The sequence below is a fragment of the Sapajus apella genome, unplaced genomic scaffold, assembly GCF_009761245.1.
Source record: "Sapajus apella isolate SASKATOON/1434 unplaced genomic scaffold, GSC_monkey_1.0 scaffold7, whole genome shotgun sequence".
In the NCBI taxonomy this organism is placed as follows: domain Eukaryota; kingdom Metazoa; phylum Chordata; class Mammalia; order Primates; family Cebidae; genus Sapajus; species Sapajus apella.
The window spans coordinates 4,794,133-4,812,187 of record NW_022436947.1 but is presented as its reverse complement, the minus strand read 5'-3'; the positions used below and the strand labels follow the sequence as shown (position 1 = coordinate 4,812,187).

The window sequence follows — 18,055 nt, the reverse complement described above, 5'->3', positions numbered from 1 at the left end:
TGTGTTTAAACACCTCTGTATGTGAACTACTCACAATTTAACTACTTTTTGTCTTTTGACAGGGTAGAGATAGGGGCAGAAAAAAATGTACTGGAAACATTTCCAATCCAAGAAGGTTTATTTCCAGAAGGGAAATGCCAAGTTTTTTGTTGTTGTTGTTGTTGTTTTATCATAGCTTTCACACTGGGCATAGTCCACGTGGAACCTACTCCCTGATAGAGGTAAAGATTAGGGTTTGGTAATGATATCTCAGTCTGCATGGGAGAGAGGTATTTGGAGAGTCTGGAGGTAAAGAGGAGTCAAGTGTTTAAGTATTTATACAGGCTCAAACTAAGGGTGTTAGAAGGGGGAAGGGGCTGAGGTCTAAGGAGGAGAGGGTGGGCACCGCATATGTTGACTTATCTTACATAGATTCAATTATGTTGCGATTCCCCTGAGGGCACCATCAAAAAGTGGTTTCATTTCAAGCAGTGAGGAGAGTTTACTGCCCTGATTTACCACATAAACCTCTTCATTCTCTCTGACCAACTGGCTTTATTTTAATTCTAAATTAGTGCTTTAGATACAAAAATCTTTGCTGAGTTGATGCAGCTTTTTATGTTTCCTCATCTCAATTGCCATTAGATCATTTAGTGAAGACTTTAATCTTCTCCCTGCTCTCATTTTTTCAAGTTTTCATGGGATAACACTGCGGTCATTTGGCTCAGTTCTAGAAATAGTCTGCAATCAAACTCTGGAGAAACAATCATTTTGTCTTTCGGTTGGAAACAATAAAAATAGTTGCTTCGCATTACTCTCTACACTTCATTACTATTTTATTTTTACAGCTTCATTGAATCTGTTATGAATCTTAATTATATGAGGCCTGTGTCATTTCTGTCATTGAAAAGTTAGAAGAACCAAGATTTAGCTATATGGGAGTGAATTAGTTTATCTGTACCCTATACCTACATTCTAGGATGGCTACTAGAAGAGTGATGGTGTCTATTAAGCTTATACTTATCAGTGTGTATGTTTTAAACGGTGATGACCAATAATAGCATGCCTGTAAAACACAATCCACTTGCTTTACTTTTCAAATAAATATGCATTTTAATGAAAAGACTTTCTCTTTCTCTCCATAAGCAATGTAGCCTTAAGTAGAGACATGCTTAAAATAAGTATATATTCCTAAGTATAGCTAAGTGTCCTTTTCTCTGCTTAACTGCTATAAGATATGCTATCTGAATATTTGTTTTATATTTACTTAGAAAAAGAAATTCACTTCTATGTGCACCTCCTAATATTTTCACAACCTCTAATCTCGGTTATCCTTATCCCAACTATCCTGGTCTATTCTTCAGAGGAAAAGTAGGAACTTCCTCTTTAACTTCTTTCTTCTCCTAAAGGGACTTTCATTTCTCTCTTTAAAGTTGTCCTTGACCTATTATCCAAAGCTCCACATTGCCATGTGCTCTGTCTCAGCTTCCAATGGGCACATGCACCATTGAAAAGGATCTCTAAAGGGATGTTTTGTTTGGAGCTGCTCAGCTTCTCTAGAACAACAGCTTTTATTCTAGAATTTTCTATCATAGTCCTAAAAAGCCTCGATTCTCTGCAAATTTGTTTCACATTTTTAATTCAAAGCAATGAATTAACTAATTTAGAGTTATTAAACCAGCAGGCTGCCAACTTTAGGAAAAAAACAAAACAAAATTTTAAAAGCCGACTAAACACATTTCCAGTTTCTCAAGACGGTAGGAAAGATGCATTGATTCAAATACAGCTGCCTAATCATAGACAGTCTGTAGCTCTCCAAGAATTGCTTCCATTTGCCTTTCCGTCTTCTTCCTTGTGGGAGGAAAACAACCTTTAGGCAGAGGGCTTTCTCCACTTTTGCTGCTGTTTGCTTTAGAGCACATTGTTTAGTCAGCACTATTTACTAGATTACATTCATCATCAATATTTGAGTTCTGTCAAATCTCTGGTGCAGAAAAAGGTGGAGGCTTAAGTGCTCTCTCAAATGAAATTTCATTTTTAAAAGTCAAAGTGTTTGGTATTTTTAGGTTTCATTCTGTTTATAATTGTCCAGACCTCTTCCTTTTTTGGTAGGAGGTGTATATTGTGTGAATGAATTAACAAAAAGGTGTCATGGACGTAGTAGCAAGGACAAAGTTCCCAGTTAAGTCACTTTCACACCCTTTCCCCTTAGTCATGGCATTGTTTTTGGCTAAATGGTGTTTAGGATGTGTTTTGAAGAGGAGAAAGATAGCTTGGCTGACATGGAGTGGAAGTTTGTCCCAGCATCACTAATAATAGTATTATGTCTGACAGGCAGCCAAAACAGCAAGCATGTTTACACTGTAATAAGGCCTTGCATAATCCTGATCTTTTTTGCATTGGAAAAAGTCATGATTTCTCTTCTATTTCTGATGTGAGGATCAGTTTGCCTTATCAGCTACTTTCATTTTGTTCTATAATTTACTTTTACATTTTTGTTTTTGTTTTTCACAAAAGTACAACTCACATCTAGCAATGCACACAAACCTTAAGGGTAAAGCTTGATAAATGCAGTATGTGCTTGGCATGGCTTTTTTCCCCAAATATTGTACATCATGCATATCTGTTAAAATCTGCCATCCTGTGCTTTAATTTCCTAAAGAAGAAAAACTTATACATCCCTCTGGAATACTTTCAACACATCTTTTCAGATAATATATAAAAACTCAGTGTTGGGGAATGCATAGTTGTCTTATTCTGTATGTTTTTGAACCTACAGGTTGTCAGATTCAATGTACTGAAGCAAATAGCCACCATGATTATGTCGTACTTTCTTTAGAAGAAGCTATAATGCAGAATCTTGAGAATAGTAAAGAATCAATCAAACAAACAAAAACAAAAATGTCAGATACAAGCCAATGGTAAGGAAAAGGAGAACAAGAGAAAGGGAAAGAGAGAGAGAGAGATTTAGTAAAGGTTAATAAATACAGGGAGTCTTCTGTATTTATTTCACCACATCTGACCAGCCTTGCTCCATGGTTTCTCAGCCTTGTTGCTTAGCATGATATTGGACTCTAGTTGTTTTAGAAAATTGGAAATTTCATCGGCAGTTTGTATCTCCTTTAGATTGCAACTTCCTTGTTGACATGAATGTGTTCTGTCTTGTTGGTCACCCATTCCTACTTCATTTCTATCCCCCACAGCCCTTGATGACATCTGTGGATCTCCTCAGAAGAGTAATTCAGTAAGATATTTTGAAATAAAGAAAGCAAACGAGCCACAATTTCTTAGCAGGGCCCCCACTACTCCTTGTGGCCACCACCTCCACCACAACTGCTGTTGTAGTGAGATTCAGGAGCTCATAAAAAAGCTCTAAATATGAACAATGACTCATAATGTGTTGCATGGCTCAAAGGAAAACCAGATTAAAAGAAAAAACAAAAAGTGGAAATTTACTTCATTTTTGTGTGATGTTGTCAAAGCACTCAGACTGTGAAATGTCAATATTGCTAGCTAGGAAGGCTGGACTGTCTCCTGAGCCCCAGCCCAGGACTCTTTTCTATCTGTAAGTAAAAATTAAGGACATTCAAGATTTGTAAGGGTCATTATAATATAAACAAACTATGTTATCATCAGCTGCATCAATATCAAAACTGTGTACAATCAAACCTTTTTTTAGAGTAAGGGGACTTTGCTCCCCAAGACATCCTTAAATAAGTCTCTCCTCGATTCTCTTTTTCTTCTTTTTCTCTCCAGCATAATTAATGGAAGGAGTGATTGATTATTGATAACATAATCTCAAAGCCTATTTAACACATTCACCAATGCAGTTTATAAATTAGTGGAATTACCTGAATGTTTAAAAGAGGATATGGATTATATACATGAATGGTCATCTATCCTATGTCAGAGAAAAGATTATAGCTAGAATGTCATTCATTGGATTATTATACAACATATTTATTTGTAAAAATATTATATAAAAATTAAAAATAAATCAACTTAATTTGTTTTCTCATCAATGATAACCACATCTCATTCTTAACATGGGGAAGAGATAATACTTGTCTCCTTTACTATCATCTCCTGGCTCTCAGCAGGTGAACACTTGCTTCCAATGATAGTCTGATATTTCCCTGAATTGCTGCCATATTGCATGATCATTATATTTTTATGTTTTCTATAATAATAATTGGTACTGAAAGCTATATATCTAAACATAATATTGTTGAAGTAAACCTATAATTCTCTAAACACATACTATGGTATTTAGCCCTCATATACAAAATATGAAGGCTAACAAGGACCTTATCACTATTCTATCAGTTTTGGTATTTGAGCCGACACTGATAAGGCTCATTATCTTATCAGTGTTACTTGCTAAGCGAATATGCTGCTTTTAAGATCTTAATGGTTGAAAAATGGGCAAGAAATGCCCAAAGAACTCTGCCATTTCTTGATAATGTGTTGAAATAGCAGCAGAATTAAAAAATCTATAGGGAGCATATATGCTAAGATTATATTTTTAAAACAAAAATTAAAGAAATAGAAGCAACTGTAAATTCAACCTTATGTGAATTCCTCTTGATTTCCAAACTTCCTTCTTGTTCCGAAAATTTTTTATAAAATTACGTAACTTCTCTGTCAGTGGATTTCACCTGTTATCAACCATGAATTCATTTTTTTCTTGACTTTTTTATTTCTTCTGGAACACTTTTTTTTCTTTTTTTTAAATGGGACAGGTTTTATGCCACTGTGTACTATAGTGGAAATAACATGGTCCCAGGAGTCAGTCCTAAATTGGAATCACAGCACTTTCTGGATCTGATATCATTGTCATCTGTACAACTGGAAAAGATAATAGTCATTCTTTTCAGGGCTATTGTGAGAATTAAATAAAATAACATGCAAAAATCCCAGCACTCAGGTACTTATATGTTGATAATTCATTATTAGCTTATTACATTAGAAATTCACATACAAAAACTTTCATCATATATCAGGTATCCTGCCTGACTTCAGCAGTGTATGAAGAAAATTTCATTTTTTTAATGTAATGATTTACTTGTATCGAAATGTGTATCAGAGTTTATTTTTTAATTATATTCTCTCTGTGACAATTCAGAAAAATCTGCCATTGTCAATATTTAGAACGTTTTTGTCCATTGATTTGAATACTTATATGGGAAGCTATTTATTAATTCACATGGTAGTATGTTTTTATGATTAATTTTAAGACAATTTTTTGAATCTTAAATGTCACATATTTTTATGTGCAGAACCATACTTACTAACTCCCTAGCTTATTGTGAACGTCTTTTGCCCAAAGCTCCAGTATTGTCCTGGACATAATGATTCTCACTCTGTTGTCTAAACCAAGGTCCCAACTCGATGTGGGGATGTAGGTATTAGTCATGTCAGGTCAGAAGGAGAAATGTGTGAGTGAGCAGTAGCAGCTACATGAGACTGTTCATCTGCCAAAGACTAAGTATTCATAGTAGAGTTTGGAGTTCGGTGCCCTTGGTTTGAACCTTAAGTAGCTTAAGTATTTGATATTTAATTCAACATTTATAAAAGGAGTATAATAAACATACTAATCACTTCAGGAGTTGTTTTGGAGAGTAATTATGCTCAAGACATGTTAATTATCATTATCAGTAGTAGTATTGATAATTTAATGTTACTGATAATTTAATATCATTGATAATAACAATTTAGTATTATCTCTACCCCGTGCCCCACACCTTCCCACTCTTAAGATACCTGATACATACACATACACATAATTTTCTGTTCACTCTTAAGAAAGGTGATAATTTTATACTCATCTGGCAAATTTTAACATTAGCAGCATTTGTTTAATATTTAATACTAACAATCATAGTTCAGAGACATTATCTCACTTTCCTCCTTACCACAACTCTGAAAGAAAAAGAGGGTTATTATTCCTGTTTGAGAAAAAAGAAAATTGAGGTTCATTAAATTTAAATGACATGATCAGAGTCACACAGCTAATAATTAAGAGTAAAGATTAGCACCCACACCTTTTCAAGGAAGATGTTAAACTGTGGTCTGTCTTCCCCGTATGGGAAGTCAAGTGTAAAGAAACTGAGGGCAGAAACATTGTCTTATAAGTTTCCATAGTACTTCCAGGACTTAGTTACAAACTAGACTGTAAAATACCAAATTGGCTAATGCTGTACACTTGCTGTCTTAAGATGCTGAGTTCTTGAAGGTCAGCTTCATTGTGTAGTTTCTTGTGATTATGTTATTTCATCAATGATGTAACTGTTATTGCTTTAACACCATGCTATAATACCAGACTAGAACTGAAAACTTTTACAGAAACTTAAAGAGTAGAATTGGAATTCAATTTACAGGAGGAAACTGCTTTCTTTAGAGGAAGAGGAACGATTCTACATGGCCTGTGCATCATGGTGAGAGAAATGACAGCCTTCAACTGTTTGTAGTTGCTTCTAAGAGAAATGTTTTCCAATTTTATATACAGCATTAGTATAATCAAGAAATATAACTATAAAAATTCAGGGAATATAATAGCAACTAAATTTGTTAATATTACATAAATTTATTGTGTTCTACCTGAGCAAGAATTTTAGTTTATCGAAAACCAAATATCTTAAACTAGCAACCTCTGAGTGTAGTTCATCATTGTCCTGCTGCCTAACAATTCCACACATTACTGGATATAGTATAATTTTTTAATGGGGAAGGGAAACAGAGCAAGTGTGTATAACTGCAAGGTAAGGATGTTGATTTTATTTGTAGATTATTTTCTCATTAGCTTTGTGATTGTGATTGAGAAAAACCTGCTTTAACCACTTGTGAAATCTGTTTTCTTTATCACATAAAGGGGATGATAGAAACTGTTCCATATATTTTATACAGTTGTTAATGTTAAGTGAGATAATGTATATTTGTAGTATGATATTCAGCTTCTCTAATACCAAATCTATATTAGTTAGGAATCTCCAGAGAGACAGAACCAATAGGATATGTGTGTGTGTGTGTATATATATATATATATATATATATATATATATATATATATGAGAGGGGATTTATTAGGAGAATTGACTCATGTGTTTATGATGGCAGAGAAATCCCATGACAGACCATCTAGAAGACTGAGACCCCAGGAAGCATGGCTTAGGCTAAGTCCAAAGGCCTCAGAACTAGGGAGAAGGATGGTGTAACTGTCAGTTTGAGGTCGAAAGTCTCGGCACCTTGGGGATGCTGGTGTAAGTCCTGGAGTTCAGCCTGGTCTGGCTGGAATGCTGATGTCCAACACAGCAGAAGAAAAGTCTATCAGAGTTTCAGAGAGTGATCAAGCCACCTTCTGAATTTATTCTCACTGAGCTTTTGCAAATTGGATGGTGCTCTCCAACACTGAGGGCAAATTCCTCCTCTTGTTCACTCACTCAAACACAAATTTCTTCTGGAAACACCCTCACAGACACAAGTATTGATAAAATATTAATTTAGATATTTTAGGTATTCCATAATTCAGCCAAGTTGACACCTAAAATTAAGCTCACAAGTCCACCCCTTGTCAACCTAGTGCTCATATACATCTCCTTAAACTACATGTTATTTCCAAATAAAGACAATAACAAGGTGATGTGATGGTTCCATCTAATGTGATGGAGGCAACATGATGCAACTATCCTGCATAGAAGTGAAATGCTAATCCTTCTTCCAGAATTTAGCTTTCGAGATTTCAACATTCAGGATTTTAATCTTTCAGGGTTAGAGTTTGGGGGATTTTGGACTTTAGCAATTTAGATCCTCAGGAATTTTGATCTTTTGAAAATTCAATATTCAGTATTTTGGCATTTGAGATTATGTCTTTGAGGATTATTGTTGACATCTATATTTGAGAGCCCTAACACTGTATTTTCTTTTAGTTAATTTCCTTAAACTGACAAAGTAATATATGCCCACGGTAAATAAGAAGGAAGAGGAGAAAGGAAGATAATAAACAAACAAAATGAATGAATACATAAATAAATAATAAGATGCAGGTAGAGTGAGAGTCATATAGTTCTGTTAACGTAGAGTTATGTAATAATAATGCTTATTACTATTAGCACCAAATATGGACAAATCACTTAGTTACTCTTATGATTTTTTAATCTATAAAATAAAGAGCCAAACAAGTTGTTTTCAAATCCCTACTTTTAAAAATAAGTATTATTCATTATTCTCCAGAGGAAATTATCAAAAATCTTTTAAAAACTAGAATATAAGTCCTATGCTATATCAAAACTATGAGTAAGTAATTTAAATGCGGAGGCAATAAATAGATTTTTGGTATTTTTCAAACTAAGTGGATTTATATTAACATTTAATGAAACAGGTACACATATAGCTCAGCTCCAAAATGCCCATGAATTGATCTAATAAACAGAGAAAATGCTGCTTATAAGCAAATCACAATTCTCATCTTATAGTTACATGAGCTATTAAGAAATCATTAAAATAAGAACTGGAATAGTAAATGTTTTATTCAAATAAATTACCATGAATACACAATTGTATGATTAATTGCAAAAAAGGAGTCAAAGAGAAATGCAATTGAAATGATTCAACTGATCTAAGTTGCATTCCATTGACATCATTTCCCTGATTAAACTCTTCAATATTTCCCAATAAGCTGCAGACATATAGTACATACATATGTAATATTACATACAATCACCTTTTTGATTAAATATAATTATATTCTATAATAATCTATGTCTCACTATGACTAAGCCATCTTCTACTATATAACTTTCCCCAGCAATGCCAGGACACAAATATCTACCTGTTTTAATAGCTACATAATATTTCATTGTAAGAATATTCCATAATATATTCAACCAATCCCTTGTTGATGAATAGTTTTAATATTTCTATGGATTTGTTTGCTATAACAACATTTCTGAGTAAACATACTTGAGTAGACCTCTTTGCACATTTTTATGACTATATCTGAAAGACACATTCCTATATGTGGCATTCCTGAGACAAGTGTTTCTTAATAAATTTTTATAGATATAGATTTAAAGCTGTATAGATATAGATAAATTGCCCTTCATAGTGATTATCCCACTAGCCCTGCCAAAAGTATTCAACACTACCATTAATACGACTGATGGAAAAAATGTTTTTCATTGTTTGGATTAGCACCTTTAAACTGTTGAGGTTGAGTATCATTTTATATGTTTAAAGGTCATTAGTGTTTAATTTTTCTTTGATTTAACTACTACAACAATGTTTTAGATTATTCATCTTTCATCTTTCTTTTTTTCCCAAAACTGTATTATATTAAAGACATTGGATAATTTTTTATTATTCACTTTACAAATATTGTTTCTCAATTGTTATTTTGACTGTTTTGTTCTATGCAAACGTTTTAAAGAAATACGCAATTGTTACATATATTTTCCTTTCAGCTTCTGAATTTCAGGTCTAATTTTATTAAGGCCAAATCTCATTGTTCATGTTTTGTCCAAGAAAATACTGGAAAACAATTGGCTTTCCAAAGCAGGATAAATTATTCATTTAAATATTACTTGTGTTATGTAGTTGCTTACCAAATTATTTTCTACATGGATTTTAAGTGCAAACCATTGCCCTACCCATTTTTTATAGCATTACTTTGTAATTAATAGCATCCAAATTAATCAATATTCCCAAATTTTAATTTCTCGGTAATGCTTATTTTGACAACTCACAGCAATTTTTTTCAAGAAGAGGTGAAACTTGAGCTAGTTTCCCCTTCAGATGCTGTTTCTCCAGAAATGTTTTATATCTCTCTGATGAATTCTTAACTTTCTTTTCTAAATCCCCAATATACATTTTCCTTTATGAAAGATCACTCAATTGTCACCAGACTTCAATGATATTATCTCAAAAATGACCATTATGTGTTTCCTGACACACCACAGGATAGGGAAACATGAAGTGCACTCAGGATTAATAATTGCTTCTTCATCAATCCATGTCTGCCACCAGGCAGAGACCTTGTTTTAATCATCACTGAATGTCCACAATACCTAATTAAGAGAAGCTGCTCAACAGATATATGAGCACAAAGTGAAAGAAGGAATGATTGAACACACTGGGATTTCATCTTTCTGAGCCTTAGTTCCTTCTACAAAACAGAAAGACTGGCAGAAAGAATAGTAAGATAGTAGATTTAATAGTGGTTTGAAAAATAAAAGATTCAGAAAAGTGGTACTTTCTCCCATAATTTTGTCTTCTTATTGATGTATTAATTTGTATGTCTATTCCAGAAATCTCTTTATGCTTTGGAAAGTCCTATGCATAATTTTGGCTTATTGAATTCAATATGCATTTAATAAGCAAATATTCTTTTGTAAGATATGGAATATTGGAAATGAGGACTATGTAATACTGATTACAAGTATGAAATAAAATAGAGGCCAGAGGAAAATAATTCTCCAAACTAGAGAGAGTATTTTAGCTAATAAAATATTATTATATTATCTTTATTTTTACCATTCTCAGTATTATTGTGAAAAAGGCTTAGAGCTTCCATGAGGAAAGGCACTCTTAACTATAAAAGTCACACGTTCAATTTGATACATTCTGTGATTTCTTCCATAATTTTGTCCTTTCACTTATTTATTAATTTTTATGTCTATTCCAGAAATCTCTTGATGTTTTAGAAAATGTTGTTTGTAATTTTGGTTTATTTAATTCAATTTATCAGTATTATACTAAGTTTCATTCAATCTATGAGACAGGTAGATAGGTAGGTAGATAGATACTCATATCTAGATAAGGACATATTCAAAACATTATTGGACTTCAAATTCATTGCCAGCTGGAAAGGTCCATTTGAATCCTCCATTTAAAGGTCTTGCTTTTTATATGGGGAATTGAGGCAGGTAGACACAGTACTCATGCAGGGGAAGGGAGATTTGGGAGAAAATTATGTAGTTTAAAAGGCAACAATAGTATGTATTTTAAAGCAATGTTTATATTATGTTTGTTAATTTTATTCTATTTCCTTGCAGGTTTAAATGTTTATTTGCTACTTGGCTACTGATTACAGAACACAAAATGAATAACTCAACAAACTCCTCTAACAATAGCCTGGCTCTTAGCAGTCCTTATAAGACATTTGAAGTGGTGTTTATTGTCCTGGTGGCTGGATCCCTCAGTTTGGTGACCATTATCGGGAACATACTAGTCATGGTTTCCATTAAAGTTAACCGCCACCTCCAGACCGTCAACAATTACTTTTTGTTCAGCTTGGCCTGTGCTGACCTTATCATAGGTGTTTTCTCCATGAACTTGTACACCCTCTACACTGTGATTGGCTACTGGCCTTTGGGACCTGTGGTGTGTGACCTTTGGCTAGCCCTGGACTATGTGGTCAGCAATGCGTCAGTTATGAATCTGCTCATCATCAGCTTTGACAGGTACTTCTGTGTCACAAAACCTCTGACCTACCCAGTCAAGCGGACCACAAAAATGGCAGGTATGATGATTGCAGCTGCCTGGGTCCTCTCTTTCATCCTCTGGGCTCCGGCCATTCTCTTCTGGCAGTTCATTGTAGGAGTGAGAACTGTGGAGGATGGGGAGTGCTACATTCAGTTTTTTTCCAATGCTGCTGTCACCTTTGGCACGGCCATTGCAGCCTTCTATTTGCCAGTGATCATCATGACTGTGCTATATTGGCACATATCCCGAGCCAGCAAGAGCAGGATAAAGAAGGACAAGAAGGAACCTGTGGCCAACCAAGACCCTGTTTCTCCAAGTCTGGTACAAGGAAGGATAGTGAAGCCAAACAATAACAACATGCCCAGCCGTGACGATGGCCTGGAGCATAACAAAATCCAGAATGGCAAAGCCCCCAGAGATGCTGTGACGGAAAACTGTGTTCAGGGAGAGGAGAAAGAGAGCTCCAATGACTCCACCTCAGTCAGTGCTGTTGCCTCTAATATGAGAGATGATGAGATAACCCAGGATGAAAACACAGTTTCCACTTCCCTGGGCCATTCCAAAGATGAAAACTCTAAGCAAACCTTTATCAAAATTGGCACCAAGACCCAAAAAAGTGACTCATGTACCCCAACTAATACCACCGTGGAGGTAGTGGGGTCTTCAGGTCAGAACGGAGATGAAAAGCAGAACATTGTAGCCCGCAAGATTGTGAAGATGACTAAGCAGCCTGCAAAAAAGAAGCCTCCTCCTTCCCGGGAAAAGAAAGTCACCAGGACAATCTTGGCTATTCTGTTGGCTTTCATCATCACTTGGGCCCCGTACAATGTCATGGTGCTCATCAACACCTTTTGTGCACCTTGCATCCCCAACACTGTGTGGACAATCGGTTACTGGCTTTGTTATATCAATAGCACTATCAACCCTGCCTGCTATGCACTTTGTAATGCCACCTTCAAGAAGACCTTTAAACACCTTCTCATGTGTCACTATAAGAACATAGGCGCTACAAGGTAAAACATCTTTGAAAAAGAAAGAAGGTGGGCAAGGGGAGCTCGAGAAGAATAAAAGGGATAAAAGAGCTCCTAGTTTTAAAATCTCTGCCATTGCACTTTATAGTCTGATTACAAAACGTGCAATTCAGGAGCCCAGCAGTGACATACTTATCATGCCTAGGCTCCAGTTTGCAAAAATTGCACCTTATAAACTGTCAGTATTAGGAGCAATGAGACAATGAAGGAAACATGTTGGGGTTGTGGATTTAAGGAACAATCTACTCTTTCTCATACTCTCTTGAAGAAGGGCTTCTGAATCTACAATTTTATCCGTCTCTGCACAAGAGGAATAACCTTGTTCCTTTTTTGTTTCTTTTGTTGTTGTTGTTCTCATGTGTCCTTAAGAGAAGGAAATGCCACAGTTAAGTGGTAGACATGGAGACTTAACCACAAAGAAATAGGCACTATACAATAGGGAGGTAAAGAAAGAAAATCAAAGAAGGATGCAGAAATCGTCTCCAGAGTGTTAAGCCTATTTTATTCTTTTGCTATGGTTCTATTTAGAGGATTGCAACGTAATAAATGCTTATTTTTTGCCTTTCTTTTTCCCACCATGAGAAGAAAGCAAACAAACAAAAACCCAAACTAGGTCACACCGTTTTTCTTCTTGTTATGCCATTATTTTGTACATCCCTGTTCTATATTGTTTACAGGCAAAACCTACAGGACTTTCACTATGTCCAGCCAGAAACAGCCATGAAAATGGACATTTCACCCCTCCTCACTGTGTCCTTTGCATTCATTGGGGGTATCAAGGCCTATAAGGATTTAGTACACTTAGGATCCTATATGCAAAATGTTTAAACCAATCTGATTTTCTCCTAAATAGCCTTTTATTTCAACAGAATGTCCTACCTGAAGCATAAACATGTTTAAGAAACCAAAGTCGTAAAATTGATGTTTCATCAAATTAAAGAATGGTCAATCTAGTTGGAAAAAGTTTATTAAAATCAGATGAATTTTAAGATTAAAAATTAGATGTTTAGGACATTCTATTTCACGCTGAATCTGCCTGACCTGTGTATGAAATGTTAACTTATAGAAAATCAACTCCTGACTTTGTCAGCAGAAAGGGATGCTGTTTTATTTCTTTGAAATCCTAAACAGGATTGATATACTCACTTAGCACCAATGATTTCTGGGTCAGTCCCTAGAGAATAGGACCTTCTATCCAATGCCTGCTAAAGGATGATATTCAAATTATAATCAAATGAGGTTGTCTGCGATTATCCATGACCCAGTAAAAGGGGGAAAAAAGATATTTTAAATACTATTACTGAAACAATTACATATTCCATATTCCTCAAATTGTCAATTCTCCGTAACATTTTTTGGCTTCAAAATTCTCTCATCAATAGAATCATAGTAATCTTTGTGACAGAAATGTAGTGGCTAACTAAATAGAGGCCAAACGAACTCACAGAATCTGACAGAAGGATTGTAGGCGGCTGTTGCCATGCCACGTCTCACCATCTAATTCCAGACCATAACAATCATGTCAGTAACTATTATCTAAGTGGTGGCATTATATAGAATCTTGCCATATAGAACTTTTTATTGGGTAGTCTAAATAAATACAGGATTAGGATTATACTGATTCACATATAACTAGTTATTTTTATCCTTTATATTTTTCTTACATGATTTGCTGTAGTTTTCCAATGAGATTTACTAAAAATGTCTCACTCAATAGGAATCAAATTATAAATGTATTTTCAAATTTCATATTTTGGATTTTAGATTTATGATATCTTGTCCAGTAGTATGAATGTTAGTTACATGATAAATTTGACAATATTAGACCTATCGCTTATAAGAGTTATTTTGAATGATTAGCCTCTTTGATGCCACCTCAACAATTTGGAGAGTTAAGGGGGAAAAAAAGCACGAAGAAAAAAATGACAAAAAAGTTGTAAGTTAGTAAGAAGCAAATTGACAGCCATATTTATATTTGATTATCCTTCGTAAAAATATTTTCCTGTTTAAATAACTTCAGTCAGCCCCCAAAGTAATCTTCCATCTGTTTATATAGATTCCGTTACCTACAGTTACTTCAACATGAACTTCTAGATTTAAATTCATATTTATGTTCACATTCTTTCTTCAAATGAATGAATCAATTGAGTGGAAATAACATCAAGACAATGGGCTCCTCGACTTCCTGAAAACCAGAGAATTGACTAGCCAAATATTTCCCCTTCTAATTTATTGTATTATTATGATGTAAATTCGGCTTCAGTTGGGAAGAACCCTTTGACGTCAAGGATTCAGGATTTTGGGTTTTATTTGTTTGCTCTAGCAACACAATTCACCATGAGTCAAGCTGTCTTTGTCTCCACTACCATTGTATCCCCCCTTTTCTTCTCTCTGTTCTTGATCCTTGCCACAGCCACGGCAACCTTATTGAAAGAGAAACTGTCAAGTTAAAGAAAGAAACTGAAGATAGACTGACACCATGGAAACTGTCAAACAGATCAGAAAAATGAAGGAATAAGGAAAATGATAGATGATTGGAGAAATATGGAGATTATATTCAAGGATTTTTATTAACCACTGCTGGATTTTTCTGTTTCAGTGGCTCTCAGAGACAATTCCCCTCCCTCTGACAGGGGACACTTAGCAATGCGTAGAGACATTTTTGGTTGCCACAGCTGAGAGGAAGGCTAATGGTATCTAGTGCATAGAGGCTGGGAATGCTGCTAAATACCCTATAATGCACAGGACATTTTCCCCTACCCCCTTTAAACGAATATTATTTGGCTCGAAATGTCACTATTGCCAAGGTTGAGAAATTCTTGTCTACTTTAAGGGATTTCTAAAGCTTGCCTCTTATTAATGGGAAAATAATCCTGCATTATTTTTAGAATATCAGTGCAAATTGCTCACCTGAAAAGGTAATACTCACCAATCATGTATGAGAAACACTTTTCTCTCAAGTCTGGTGTGTCAGTCACAGATTGGGAACTCAGGCCACAGCTATATATCAAAACTCACCAGATTATGCATATAACCCACCTTTTTCCCAGCATCTTAATGTTCAATTATGATTGCCATAAATCCAGTCAATTGAGGTTGCAGTAGTTGGCCATCAAAATATTTGTAGTTGATATGGTCAGTTTCTATTGGAGCTACAATTTTTCTTTTCAAATAATATTAAGAGCCTGTCTCAGAAACAATATCATTTATCTTTTGCATTTACTGGAAAGATGAATATCTGTAAGGTCTTTATTTCTTCTCTCCTCATAGCAATAATGCAGATATTCCAGAGTGATCTTATAAGAGGAGATTAATATGGAAAATGTCTGTTCATTTCTTGGAAAAAAAGAAATGACTTCCTTTTTACCAGTTCATCATAATTTAACGCCAGCTCCCAAGTATTAGACACGGTAATCAATATGAGAAGCCACAAGGGAAAAACTTCCTGGTTTCAAATGTACAGGCTGGAGGGTCAACATACTCCTGTTCTTTGTTCATCCATTGCTTTTTTAATCCTGAAGATCTGACTGGGAGAGATGGGAATTCAAAATGACGGCAACAATTACTCAGCAATGCAGTCTGTTTTTATTTTCTCCTACTTAGTTCATTGATAGTTTCCTCCCTCACCCCAGTTTGATAATATCCCTTTCAACAACCATAGCACCGGTGTTGCAAATAGATTAGGAAAGCACCCAAAGCTGGATGAAATTGTGCAAAGTGTATTCTCAGCATGTATATTCAATACCATGCCTCTTAAAAATGCTTCTCTTAAAGGGTGCACGCTGTAGCATGAAATGTGTGCATATTTAATGTATCTTCCTGGAATATGCTATGAGCTAAATATATATATATATATATTCTATAAATAAATAATAAAAATGTACAATAGAAATACATATTTCTGTATGCAAATAAATATATTATACACAAACTCTTAATATGCAATATGGTATATGTTGCTTCTGAGTAACAAAAGTTGATTTTTATATGCCCAATTTTCAAAGAAAATAGTATTTGCATTTGAAGGAAGGGATTTAAGAATAACCAGAATCTCATATTAAGATTAAACTGTTTTATGATCTTTAAGAGAAGGGCCCTGATTTTAAATATCTATTACAGGAATAAATTAATAATTTTTCTGGTATCACTCCATGTGACAACAATGCTTTATTCGCCTGTGCCCCTGACGGGCCTTTTCTGACTAGAATCTTCCCAGCTGGTACTGTTCCAACAGCTGTGTTGATCTCATGTCTGATTACTTGATGAGGTTGCAACCAACCCTTTCTCATACAGTTTCACTCTCTTCCAAATTAACTGATTTTAGTGGAATAAAAAATAATCATACTGGGAGAAGAGGATGACCTTCAGAATGTTTTTTATTCTGGCAAACAAGGTAAAATTTATATAAGCACCATATTTTATAAACCACTGTTTCAATTTGGGTCCAATACAACATTTCACACATGAAATTCCAAAAATGTTTAATGAAGTAATGTATAATATTAGGCGTTTCTGCATGAAATTTTAAAGTGGATAGTTTTTTTCTAAGTGGCCTATATTTTCTCAATAGCAACCCTCTTCCTTTCCTTGTTTTCGTCTCGGCTACCCATGTTTCCCAGAACATTTGCATTGATTCACTAGCACGAATCTATAGTTAGCTAATACAGTTTTGATATTAGTTGACACTGGACATGCAATTCCAGGACATGTTTACATTTTAATATAAAAGTGTAAATACTGAACATTTAAAGGATTACTATTATACCTTTTAGATACCAACTCATGCAGTGGTAATATTTTTAATTAATTCATTTTTTTTCAAATTTTAAGGCATAATTCTGTATCTATTTGCTTTCTAAATTTTACCTGTGACACACTTCACCCTGTAAATTGATGTCTTTGTCTATATCAGAGTCATTTCTAGAAAAAGAAAAAATATTTGAGTGTTATATCAATTCCTATTAGTTTTATATTGTTCCAGTGAAGTGTTCTCACTTCATTTTTGAGAATTTAAATTGAATTCTATATCGATGAGTTTCAGATGCTATTCCTGACTAGATGATTGCAAATACCGAAACAGCAAAAACATCTTGCCATGATTAAGGAAGAATTTTCTACCTCATAACATGTTTCCAATATTTTCTCTCTCGGGACGCTTTTAGTGCCATGCTCTTAACACCAGGGATTAAAAATAACCATATTGATAAATTTACTTGAAGAACCATTAGCATATTGTTTTACTTTGTTTTCTGTTGATATAACAATATTTGAGACTAGGCAATGTATAAGGAAAAGAAGTTTTATTTGGCTCACAGTTCTGGAGGCTGGAAAGTTCAACACAGGGCTGTTGTACCTGGTGAGGGCCTCATGCTGCACTCTAGCATGGTGAATGGAATTACATGCTGGAAGCCTGTGCAAATGGCAAAATACAAGGGACAATCTCACTTTATAACAACCTACTTTTGTGGCAACTAACCCGGACCTGCAAAGAATGCATGCTCTCTAGAAAAAGGACATTAATCTCTTCAGAAGGGGGGACCCCTCATGACACAAATATCTCTTAAAGT

At 34.7% G+C, this 18,055-nt stretch overlaps 1 protein-coding gene across 7 annotated transcripts in view; it reads left to right on the top strand.

Moving 5' to 3' along the window:
- CHRM2 (cholinergic receptor muscarinic 2) overlaps nucleotides 1-18,055 on the top strand; it is a 172,122-nt gene that overhangs the window by 131,871 nt on the left and 22,196 nt on the right. For 5 of the 7 annotated variants that reach the window (XR_004268228.1, XR_004268225.1, XR_004268227.1 and 2 more), the window contains one exon: nucleotides 11,028-14,534. Coding sequence is in view for 2 of the 7 variants with exons in the window: in XM_032275897.1 (XP_032131788.1) it covers nucleotides 11,074-12,474 (1,401 nt within the window). In the remaining 5 variants the exon portion in view is untranslated. Of the gene's footprint in view, nucleotides 1-11,027; nucleotides 16,636-18,055 lie in introns of those variants that run through there. The other 2 variants (XM_032275897.1, XM_032275898.1) reach the window with 1 other exon arrangement.